At 35.5% G+C, this 13,120-nt stretch overlaps 1 protein-coding gene across 1 annotated transcript in view; it reads right to left on the bottom strand.

Annotated features, from left to right (window-relative positions):
• tmie (transmembrane inner ear) overlaps positions 1 to 12,279 on the bottom strand; it is a 49,875-nt gene extending 37,596 nt beyond the window's left edge. Inside the window, exon 1 of the mRNA XM_067364092.1 lies at positions 12,133 to 12,279. Coding sequence (XP_067220193.1) covers positions 12,133 to 12,279 — 147 coding nt within the window. The remainder of the gene's footprint in view (positions 1 to 12,132) is intronic.
• Positions 12,280 to 13,120: the final 841 nt, after the last annotated feature.

Raw genomic sequence — 13,120 nt, forward strand, 5'->3', positions numbered from 1 at the left:
AAAGGTTTGTGCAGGTTAAATTTGTTTGTCAAACAGTTAATTGGTGATGGGCCCACCCTTTTCTGGCTGTCAACAGACCAAGCTCAATTTTAAATTGAACATTGGTCTGGGGAGTTTGCTATGTATTTCCTACTGCACAAGAGGTGTGATCAACGAGCATTATTCGCGCAATTGGATAGTCCTTCAACCAATCAGATCAAAGGTCCGGTGACCAAGGTGGATAAGCCAGTCTGTGATTGGTTCCCAAAAAAGTGTAACAGATGCAGCAGAAATGAATGTACGGGTTTCCAGACTGAGTTGCTGGGCGAAATCAAATCGCCGGCAGATCAGGCTGGGTTTACCCAGTCTAGGCCCACCCAACATCTCATCCAAATGTTACCAGTTTACTTTTTTTTTTTTTTTTAATGAATTTTGGACCTATAGCATTTTCCTTTTACTTGTTTACTTGATTTTTAAATGTTTTCAATGACTTTTGGACTTCAAGCCTTCTTTTTTGAATTGATTTATGAACTGAGAAATAAAGTTGAACAAACATAAACATGGACTCTTAATGATGTTGAACAGAAAATGAAATATTGCATATAAAATTATATCAAAGTTTGAACTAACATGTGCAATACAGTAAATATTCTTACACTACCCTAAATCAATGGAAAGATCCATTCCCAATCACCCAAATGTTACCATATTTTTTTTCTTTTTTTCTGCTCTGTTTACATAAAAGTGTATGTCACACAACCTTTCATTATAATATGCCATTGTTTCCTCCTCAAATGGATAGTTAACATCTTCATTATTCAGAAATGTATCATGTGTTGAGCTGATGTTTTTCATTTATGACAAGAAACCTTGCACAAGCCGGAAATTCAAAAACTGTCCCAATCACCTGTATACTTCATCTACTAGAGAAATGTTTTTATTTTATTTTTTTATTTAAAGCTCATTGTTGTATTTTACTCTATCTGCACTCATTTATGTTGTATACTGTAATAGACACTGAGCTGCCAAATTATTCTTGAATACCAATAAGAAGTGTTTTTGTTACAGTGTTGTGAATTGATGGCTGAAGTTTGATTCTGACAGAAGTGAATAATTTTTTGACTGAAATATTTGATTTTGACATGGAAGTCGGAGGTTTGTACAAGCTGGTTTGTAGTTACGAGATTGTGTTCATAGTTTTGAATTGTTCATGGTGAATCGTTTCATGAATTGTGTTTTAGCAATTGAGAAAAACTAATATTGAATTTCCATTTTCATCAGTCAGTCTACTAAGAAAACACTGTGTTGCGTAATGCCTAAAAAGTTGCAGTCTTTTCTCATGTGCTGAAAGTACTTACATTTCTGGAGTGGCAGGATGGGAACAAAAATGATTTACCTGAATATTTCAATAAACTTATTGCTAGAATGCCTAGAATATCCACACAGATGTCATTGCTGTAAAATGAAGAGTTTTTGTTGTTCTTGTTGTTTTAAAGCAAGAGTATTTTGAAAAAAAAAAAAATTGGCATTTGTTGTAAATGTTTAAGTGTAAGTTTTTTGGGGAAACACTTTAGTATGGGGAACACATATTCACTATTAACTACAACTTTTGCCTCAATAAACTTAATTTACTGCATATTAATAGTCAGTAAGGTAGTTGTTGTAGCATTTATGTTTAGGGGTAGGTATGGGGTAGGATATAGAGATGTAGAATAAGGTCATGCAGAATAATATGTGCTTTATAAGTAATAAAATTACAATGGAATTGGAAAATCTAAAAATAAAACCCAAATCAAAACATTAATAAAAAACTAATATCTCAATGATACCAAAATAACACTGATATCAAGTATCCTTTAAACTAAATTCCAAACTTTTGAATGTTTGGCTCCAGCTCTGGCAGGTTCCAGGCAGCATGTGTGACAGTCGCTTTAAGGTGAGAGTTTGTTGCCTGTGTTTAAATAATTCAGCATGTATGTGTCATACAAAGCATTGGTGGAAAGTTGGGATCAAGGATTCGGTCACTGTTGACATGGTGATTTGTTATCCAAGTTCCTCTGCACAGGTTATCACTCCACATCTATTGTAGACAGACTTCACTTGTCTCCAGTTTCCAGGACTGAAGGCCATTTGTACTGCTCAATAAATCTATGAATCCTTGCAGGTGATACAAAGCTTTTTCAGTGAAGGAAGCAGTGCACTGTCTTCATGGAACTGTGTTGTCCACATAAACATTGATGTAGTTGGTCATATAATGACTGTCCATCGCCTCAGACCAGTTCCTCACAGTTCTGGTGGTGACAAGCTGCTAGTATGATGAGATTTCATGTACCAACATGGTTATAGTTTAATATGCCAAAGAGATATGGCCTTTTCACCCATGCATAACAATTGTGTTCTGGTTGGTTTCTGGGCCATCCAAAGCTGCAAATTTATCTTGTGCTCAAAATTGGAATAAGGCATAAAACATTTGCAAGTAAAGCAGCATTTCCATCCCATGTGTTCAAAAGAACAAAACCGTCCCTTCCTGGGAAATTGCAGCAAGATATCTGAATAGAAAATGGAAGTTTCCACCGTCAGGAAAGACATTTCCTCCAACATCAATGACTTGTGACTCAAAGTAGCAGATGAAACGCACAAACACTGTAATCTGAGATGCGATGGTTCGCTGGTTAGTCCTGTTATCCAATCACAGCCTTGGTTGAGGAAAAAAACTGCTTCAAAGATGAAATGAACCAATTTAGCAATTGATGATCTTCTGAAATGCATCATATTCCTGTTATCACGGTAAAGCTGCTCTGTATAAAGCACTATATAAAACTCCAACCCTAAGTGTCACCAGATCAAATGGTGAGGCTTGCATTAGCAAGAACTACTAATAATCAATATTGACTTAAACCATTAGTATTCAGTATTGACTGATTGGAATGATATTTTTGCTAGATAAGATCAGTAAGGCTGAAGATAGCAGATGTCCTTTCAGCTAAAAGTAAATTACTATTGATGTTTCAGTCTTATTCAATAAAGCCTGAGATTTCCACATGGTCTCTCGCTGTGTCACATCGATAGAGAGAGTGCTAAAAACCCTTTCAGACATTCGGAGCTTGGCACCTGTTTCGGTCAGGTCTAAGCAAGTCTACTGTAAAAGCAAGCTAACAATTTACATGCAGAAACTCTTCAATGTGTAGAAACAGAGTAAGCCTCAGAACTCCAGAGCATATATTTATATGTTTGATTGATAAATGGATAGATGTATAGGCCAGGGAATGAGAAGAAATCCTTTTTATTTCACTGACTGTGTAATATCGGAGAGTGGAGTGCCTCAGGGATTTGTATTGAGCCCATTCCAGCTGTGAATAAACATTACTGCAAACAGAACGAAATGTCTACATTGACATCAGTCAGACAGTTAGTAACCTTTTGTAGTTTTACAAAACCAAATAACAGAATTCTAGACAAGGAGATACATCTGAAAGGTGCATGTATTATTACTAAATTACATATAATAATGTGCAAAAGTCAAGGAATATTAAATGCTTTACGATGGTTATATCTTTTGCTATAGTGTTCCAGAAAGATCAATCTCAGATTTCCAACCACTAAGATCTATTTTAGATTTACAAACATTACTTTTGCAAATATTGTAATAATCTAGTGATTTTTTTATGAAAAGAGGGTATGGCTTACGAAGAGATATTGAGTCAGTCTGGGTTTACATGAAGAGCAACTAAGATACTAAGCAACTAAGGAAACTATGGTAATTCGCAGAGATGAATATAACAGTCTTAACAACCTGTTCAAATATCATGGATAAATCGGCATTGTTTTTCTTACAGACTTCAGACTCGAACACAGAACAGCATATGCCTATATTATAACTGAAGCGAAGTCACAATAGTAATAGACTGTGAAATTACATTGAATGTGTTATGATGAATAATGAAGATTTGCTTAAAATCAAATCTAATGTAAATGTAAATCTAATTCATGGAATTATTAACTTTTTACTTAAAAAAAAAAAAATACCCTCAAAATCCTAAAAAATTAATTACTACTACACGTCTCCCATATGTATCTATGTAATGAAGCGGGACTGAGGCAGAGATCCATTTGCAAGCTTTATTAAATAAGAGCATGGTCGGACAGGCAGGGACAAAGCAGGAGCAAACAGGAACAGCAAGGGATAGGCAGAATCATGGTCAGGATACAGGCAATGGTCAGGACAGGCAGATATCACTCACAGGTCAGGAAACAATACACAGTCCAAAGGCAGGCAGCAGAGGGTCATAAACGAAAGACAAACAAGATCAGAAACAGGCAAGCAGGTAATGAACACAGGGAAACACCAAGAAATGCAACACAAGGGTAAACAAGACTTCACTATGGGGTGGTGTGTGACAAATCATATATATTATTATATATATATATATATATATATATATACAGATTTGTTTTATATATAACATATAATCAACTCACAAATCATTATGCAATGACAAAAAACATCACTGAATCATACAAATATTGATGTTTAAATGTCAAATTATAGTCATTCAATAAATGTATTTAAGTTTCGATTTCTGACATTTTTGATCAGTAGAAGTAAAAGGAGTGGCATCTTTCCCAACTTATCAGTGCTGCCAATCCATTAAAAAAATTAACTAATTAATCGCACATTTTTCTAAAATGAATCGCGATTAATCACACCTAACATTAAAGTTTTTAAATATAATTTTATATTGGAATAAATTTATAAATATCTTGAATCAAAGCAGTTATCAAACACTTCACAGACTTTACTATATAATTTAGATTAAAATATAGATTAATATTCATTTTTATTAAAGCTACAAAAGTTATTCAATTAAGAGCAGTGAGGGATTTTAATTTTCTTTTGTTTGATTAACATTAATGGCAGACTGTAGCAGGTTTATTAGGCTGCTGTCACTTTAAGACCTCATATTACATTTTGTTCTGTTTATGCAACTTTTTAGTAGCTTGTTTTTTAATGTTCAGAGTTGATCTGTTTATCAGAATATGTTGCTTGTCACCGTTGTTGAGATTCATACGCTGATTCTTGATGTCTGTGTGTGCTGTGTTTTTTTTTTTTTTTTTTTTTTTTTTTTTTTGTGATGACAACTTTAAAAAAAAATAATTAAAAAAAAAGCGTTGTAAAAGTTGATCTTCCGAATCACAGTGTTGCTGTAATCAATAATGTCAATCTAACTCAGAGATTGGGCTCTAAATGAGTTCAGTGATTCAGATCAAATAATGATTATCTGAAAACACCACCTGATCATCTTTTAACTTTGCTTGTCTGGTTGGTTTTAATGCAGTTAAAACTTCCCAAACAAAATCTAATATTAAAAAGTCAAGGGTCAAGAGCTCAACTAAAACAAACCCTGACCTCGATGATGGTAACTTAAAAATTGTGATTTTCTCCTTTGGTGAAAAACTATAAAAAGGTAAATGTTTGGGAAAAATGTCTGTAGAACAGCCAAAACAAATGTTCCAACTGTTCATCAACAGCTTCTTGAATTCACACACACCACGACAAAATGGCGTCATTACCTGCCGTAAACCAATGTGTAAGAGGCGTGGTTAGGAGAAAAACGTCATAATTTAAGTGCATTTAACTTACATTTATTAACACATTCAAATACACCCACAAATTAGTAGAATAGACTTATATTTTATAAGTAATGCAACCAAACTTAAATATTTTAAGTATATTGTAATTATATTTTTAAGTAAATATAAAATCCGGGCTAAGAGTGTATGTTTTTGTGTTAGTCGGTGTTAGCAGCACAATTTGACAGCGGTAAACGCTACCAGTATCATATTGATGTGATTCTGGGCTTTATTAATGTCTCTATCTACCCCTACCCTAAACTATGGAAGCTTGTTTGTGCCACTGAATAAAAAATAACAAAAGGTAATTGGGACTTTTTATCTCACAATTCTGTGAGAATTGTGAGATTATATATTTAATTTACTTTTGGCATTTATGCCTTTATATGCTTCTGAATCTCTGTTGTGCTCAATCCACAAGGCTATGGCTCAACCATCTTCTTCTAATATCAATTAGCTCTGGTTATAAACCATATACCCTATAGGCAAACAACCGCACTAACCAAATGTGAATTGAGAAATGCGCCAAAACAATTAAACAATATTTGAAAAAAACAAATATCTCTTTAAATGAAAAGTTTTTGAGTGAAACAAGTAGGTCGAACTGAATACAGAAAAGGTCATGTTAAATATCAGCATTAAGGTTGATGCTTTTAAAGATTTATTGAGTCATTCAACGTTCTTGACAGCCAATCAATCATGAGATGCAGACTGTTTGGAGAGTTCAACTGGCAGTAGATCATTTATTGATATTTTTCGTTGTAATGTACTTCATGTCTCTTCTCTTCTGTCCTCCAGAGAAATAAAATTGTAGATTCTTATTTGAGGTATCCTTAACAAAAACGTCTCTATCTGCACACATTCACATATGTAAAAATTAATTAGGCATATATTTAAATGTGTTCGTATAGTATGTTAAATAGCATGAAGAGCTTCTTCCAGCCTTATATGATATGATAGAATTGTGTCTTATAATGCTTGCAGCTGATTCAAGAACAAATCTCTTCAATTACTTGGGTGTTTGATGTGTCTATAAATATGAATGAGCATCACCCTTTTTTCCAGTTCAACTCTGTTGCCTGCTGAGCCAACTGGAGCACAAAATGTTACCAAACCATAAATTTGTGTTCCTTAAGATGTTTCATGTTGGAATTAAACATTGCCCAGGCAGGGAATATTGGAGGCACCTGGGTAATTGATCCTATAATGAGTGTTTAATTAGCAGTGAGTGTAGGAAACAGGTGCTGTGAAGAAACCTGTAGTATTATCGGTTATGAATGTAAACTAAACTTTTGCCTGCACCTTAAAGAACTGATGTTGCGTATTTGGGGTCTTTTAGATAGCACACCTTGTGTTCGCTTTGCTGCTCTATATATACCTGACGAAGGCCTGTGTGCCGAAACGCATTGGCAAAATAAAGTTTTGATACATACACTGCAAAAAATGCTGTTCTTACTTAGATTTTTTGTCTTGTTTCTAGTGAAAATATCTTAAAGTTCTTAAATCAAGAAGCATTTTCTTGACAAGTACAAATTATTTTCTTGTTTTCAGGAAAAATAAGTCAAAATTAAGTAAGTCTTTCCTTAAAACAAGCAAAATAATCTGCCAATGGGGTAAGCAAAATAATCTTATTTCAAACCAAGAATAAGATATATAATCTTGTTTTCAGTTTGGGCTAAGATTATTTTGCTTACCCCATTGGCAGATTATTTTGCTTGTTTTAAGGAAAAAAGTACTCAATTTTGATTTATTTTTCCTGAAAACAAGAAAATAATTTGTACTTGTCAAGAAATCGCTTCTTGATTTAAGAACTTTAAGATATTTTGACTAAAAACAAGACAAAAATTCTAAGTAAGAACAGCATTTTTTGCAGTGTAGCTCCAGTTTCATAGTTTTTTGTTTATTTTTGACTCCTGCTGTGTGCTGCCGGTTTTGTTCCTAAACTACATATTTTCCATTCCATGCACCTTGTTGGATGTGAAGTTGCACCAGACTAATTATATTACACTGCTCTATATATTTGTCAGACAGACATTATTCAGTGCCTCACACTATAAGTGCCATGTTCGTCAATACTGTAAAAGTACTCTAGTTCAGCTTTGGAAAAAGCATATAACGTACAGATTCCATTTAAAAGTACTGCTGGGTTAAAATTTTGGTTAAAATAGGTTGTAAATTAAAATTACTTTAACACACGCTACTGCCATACAAAACAAGCAACAGTAATCAAAAGCTGAAATTTACTGATTAGCAAGAGCACCTAAAAATGGACAAAAATATAGGCAAAAGTCACCAAGAAGTGACATAGTGAATCAACATGATTAAAGCATTTTTAATCGCTCTTCTCAAGAGCCATTCCTACTTTTTCATTTCCTGTTCACCAGTCATTCACAACATCTCTCCGATTGGGTTTCTTCTATTTTCCACACATATTCCCGTCATGAGAGCTGTGAATACCGGTATGTGAGGTCAGCTCTTAAAAAAAGGTTGGAACTTGACATGCATAAACTCTTTTTACGGCCGCATTCCCAACCCAGCATCGTTGGGTTACTGAATATGAACGATTATCAACCCAAGTTGGCTCAAATCAACCCAACATTCTCTGAACTTTAGCTAAAGTTATGAACAAACATTCTTCCAGTTACATTAATAAAACATTTGTTCAAAGTACTCAAACATTAGCACAAAGACATTATTTATACATTATTCATGGAATGTTTTTTAGTTGGATGCTCATCTAATGTTTTTTAAATGTTGCTACCTGTTTCTGAACGTTCAGAGAACATTCGTAAAGTAGCTTTCCCATAATGTTTGCAAAGCGATAAAATGGAGGGTTCGCTTAATGTTCGCATAACCAAAAAAAAAAAACTAAAAACTTTATTCTCTTGTTTCACAGGACACTTCACATCACAAGAGCACAGCTGTACCGGGTGAACTACTGAGCAAGTTTACTACGCCAAAAATATGGAGGTGATTATGTGAAGAAAACATCAAAACGTATTAGTTTACAAATGATAAACTATGGTGAAAGTGTTTTGAGGAACCAAGGAACCACACGAAAATAAGTCATTATTAATCATTTATCTGCCCCGTAATCATAATTTGTGTGAATAATTATAATAAAAGTTGTTGGTGTTTTACTGCAACTAGTGTTTATTTCAGCTGGAAACTGCAGTGATATATAAGTACGTTTTTGGAGATTTGCAGAAATGTATGTAGAGGCTAACAGACCTCATTGGTTATCGCCCATCATGCACACACATTTGAGCTTCTTCTTTTCCTTTTAATGGTGGTTGGTAAACCCCCTTGAAGATGCATACCGCCACCTACTGCAAGCTTAGGATAACCAGCCCTGCGTCCCAATGCCCATACTATCCATCCTAAATAGTATGTGAGATTAAAATAAGTGTGTCCCAAAGCATAGTATGTTCAAAAGAGTATGCCAAAAGTCTATACTATTTCCGGTAGATTTTCGAAGTGTGGATCCGTGCACACTATAAAGGCTAATATTGCCCACAACCCATTGCACTTTGGACGAGAAATCAGTTCAGAACTACAAACACGAGTAAAAAGTGTTAAAAAACTACAAAATATGGCGGATATGTGCGATCGACGCTGAGAGGTTTGAGTGACTAATAATTGGTTTAAAGTGATAGAAAATATTTATTTATTGTTATCTGTGTTATTTTTCTGTAAATACCAATGTGGACTTTTATAAAGATCCGATTGACCATTAACATTTAAATGCATAATTATGGATTAATATGAGGAGAGTTCTCCACATGAAAGACTCGCGACTGCAGATCAGCGTGCTGCATTTCTCTCCGATACGGTAGGAAATTAACTAAATGAAATGTGGAGAATGTAAGATGATTGACAGGTTACGGTGACAGGATGCGACAGAGAGCAAAGACGCGATTGTATGACGTGATAGTATGTCCCAAAGCTTGTCTACTCTTTTGCTACACACTCAAAAGTACTTTTTGTTCGCAGAAAGAGTACATACTTTTAGGGCGTAGTATAAGTATGCGAATTGGGACGCAGCACTAGTCTCAGCCTCAGACGTCACGCACACGGACCGTTGGCCGAACATCTGATGCATATGCTAAGTGTATTACTGCCCTCAACAGGTCAAAGTTTGAACTAAATTGTCAAATACAATATGCTAGTGCAAGTATATAACAATTAGTTCAAACTTTGACCTGTGGAGGGCAGTAATGCACTTAGCAGTGTCTACACTGCTGGAATTCAAATAGAGAAGAAGATGAAGAGAGCTAATTCAAGATGAGCATTTATGGTTATAACGTATATAATTTTTACATTTTTTTTTAGAAAATGAGCAATGGTTTATCTAGATAAGACCCTTATTCCTCATCTGGGATTGTGCAGAACGCTTTGAAGCTGCACGGAAACTGTGATTTTTCAACCGTTTGGTGCCCATTGAAGTCCACTATAAGGAGAATAATCCTGGAATGTTTTCATCAAAAACCTTCATTTCTTTTCAACTGAAGAGAGAAGGACATGAACATCTTGGATGACATGGGGGTGAGTAAATTATCAGGAAATTTTAATATAAAAAAGAACTAATCCTTTAACTGGAAACACTTCAGGATTTTCTTCATCTGGTTGGTTGAATTCTACAGGATGTCAGAGAGATGTGTGTGTCACAACTGTGACAAAGAGTGCTTACCAGGATCAACTAAACACTGGATTTTCAAAATTATGTGAAGTTCGCGGCTCCATTGTTGCAGTGAACTCGCACAACATTCTTGAATGAATAATTTATTAGATGCATGCTGCTCTGTTATTGTAGGAACATCGATTTTTACATTTTCACCACCCTAAACATGACGCGGAACAAAACGAATTGTGATTGGTTGCATTACATGTCAGTCAAATGTCCTCTTGGGCGATCCATGGCCGATGAAAGATGCAATAATGTCCAGATCTTCTGCTGTCAGTCTGAACATCTGGCTATGTGAGACTAAAGATAACCGATACCGATCAGTTAAAAAAATGCTTAATCGGCCCGATAAATGCATAAAAATAAATTCACACTGAAACAAGGATACCATAAAATGTTGTGACTGCCGTTTCATTTTGATGTTAATGTTTACTTTACACTGTAAAACCCAATAAGTTCAGAATACTCAAAACATTTAAGTAAACTAACTAATTTTTTTAAAGTTGGTAGAACTTAAAATTTTTGTGACAAGTGGGGCGGGGCTGAGAGCCATGGAAGCGGATCAAGGCCAGTGTGGTGCACAGGTTTCTCTTACTAACAATCCCGTCACCAGCATCCCTTTCCCAACTCATCATAATGTTAATTACATACAGTTAATTTACATAAACATCACATTCAGATCTTGGTTAAATGTTACATAGCAAATAACACATGCTATTATAACTATCAGAGAGACTGTCATTACATACTTGCGTATATGTAATCAAACAACATATGTGGTCTTAAATGTTTTGCAGCTCATCCAAAACCTAACCACAGGCTCTACTCTTCACCACAGTGGTAACCCTACAAAACTAACATAACAGAACCCCCTGAATCCCAACATAACACAACATTAAATATTAACTTATATCTCTATATGTTAATCTTGTGCAAAAACACACAAAATAACACTTAATTTCAACAGTTTTTTATATGGTCTGACGCAAAGCATGCTGGGAATTAGAAATCTGCTGCAGCTCAACTCAATCATATTAAGTTCAGCTTACTACAATGAAACTTTGAGTTCATGCAACTTTTTCCTATTAAGTACAATGAACTTTCATTAGTATTTGAGTGAAACAAACTCATTTAATTTAATTAATTTTACTGTTCGGTTTAACAGTGTAGGACTTTGTTTAAATCTCTAAAATTAAGAAATAGTAATAGTGCCGCTAGTCTTAGCAAGCAACCACTAATAATTCTTCCAGTGGCAACTCTGTTTCGAAGTCCTAGCTGGTGAGATCTTTTGTGTCAATGTGACTAATGACCTTCAAAGATGAAGTTTAAGACAGCTATTATCCACTTCTTCTATTCCATTAGTTTCTTTCAACACTTTGTGTGAAAAAATGTTTGCTATGCACATCATGAATCTATTAATTTACTCTGGAAACTTCAAGGAACTGACCTTTCGGGAAACTGAGCTCTAATGTAACTAAACTCACAGGAAATTGAAGCAACCAAGGACAAATTTGTTTATATCTTTTTGTCTGACAGATGCAACAGTGTCCTTGCACTATTGCACTTATATAACTGTACAGTGGCATTTGACTGTCAATAAATATTTTTGAAATACCATAAGCGCTAATTTGAGATGTAATTAGAGAAATCTACTGCAAGGCTAGGTGCGATTTTAACCTCATGTGTCCACTGCTTTCAAAAAGCCGCAGAATCGCTGCAGTTTTGTCTGTAAATGTATTCAGTGCCATAAAACTGAAAAGCAGTTCACGCTAGCCTGATACAAAGAGAACAACAGCAGCAGTGCAGTTTAAGGGCCATAAAATCCAAGCAGCTCTTACCTCTGGGTCTGGTATCTGGGCAGCCGCATTGAAGACGTGGTGTGAGATCAACACCGCCGTTACGCTCATCAGCAATGGGACGAGGCTTGGCGGTTGATGCCTAGGCCCCTCCATCGCCATTTTCCCTCTTCTTCTCCCACGCCTCATCCCTCCCCCTGCTGCTTCTGCCCGGAAAACTGCGCAGGACCACAATAGTCCAGGTGATTGATAGTCGATCAGTGCGAAATATCCACCACCTCCCCTACATGAATGCTGCTCTGGTCTCTGTCCTAACGCTCCACAGAGAGACTACGCTCGCCGCTGCAGAAAGCCAGCCACTCGGCTAAAGGCCATTAATTAATTAATAGCCCTGGTGTCGTTTACAGCCTTGCCGCCCGGAGCACAGAGAGGTTACGAGAGTTGTGGGGGGAAGGGAGTTACAGGGAAGGACACGATGAGATCAGAGGAGTTGTGTGACACTCTGGAGACACTTTGTATTTTGATCACACATTCATCTTAATACAATGCCTGGCCCAAGGATCGGCAGCAGGTTTTCCAATAATTATGTGAACAAAGTTGTTCAGCTGTCCACTGAGATAAGGGGAATTTACTGAACTGTGAAATGCTCACTTTTTTTTTTGCTGTTTTCTAAAATAGTCTTACTGGAAAAACATGCCTCTACCTACATTTTGGTAAAACTTCACTTTGGTTTTCAGCTGAAATGAACACTAGTGGTAGTAAAACATCAAGTTTTAACTTTCATTTCTTTTCACAGCAGCATATTTTTGATTAAGACATATTTTTGCACAGTTCAAAACACTTTAAATCATTGTGCATGATTTGTAAACGAATACATTTTTGACTGGTTGCATCACATAAACAGCTCCATACACTCTTAGACAAAAGGGCTGGTGTGAGTTGGTGTGTCACGGCCTTAAAGAGGAGCTATTCTGCTTTTGTCACATTTTCATCTGTCTTTAGTGTGTAATGTTGATGTTTGGGCAAGAAA

The sequence above is a fragment of the Chanodichthys erythropterus genome, chromosome 16 (assembly GCF_024489055.1).
Source record: "Chanodichthys erythropterus isolate Z2021 chromosome 16, ASM2448905v1, whole genome shotgun sequence".
Taxonomy (NCBI): Eukaryota; Metazoa; Chordata; class Actinopteri; order Cypriniformes; family Xenocyprididae; genus Chanodichthys; species Chanodichthys erythropterus.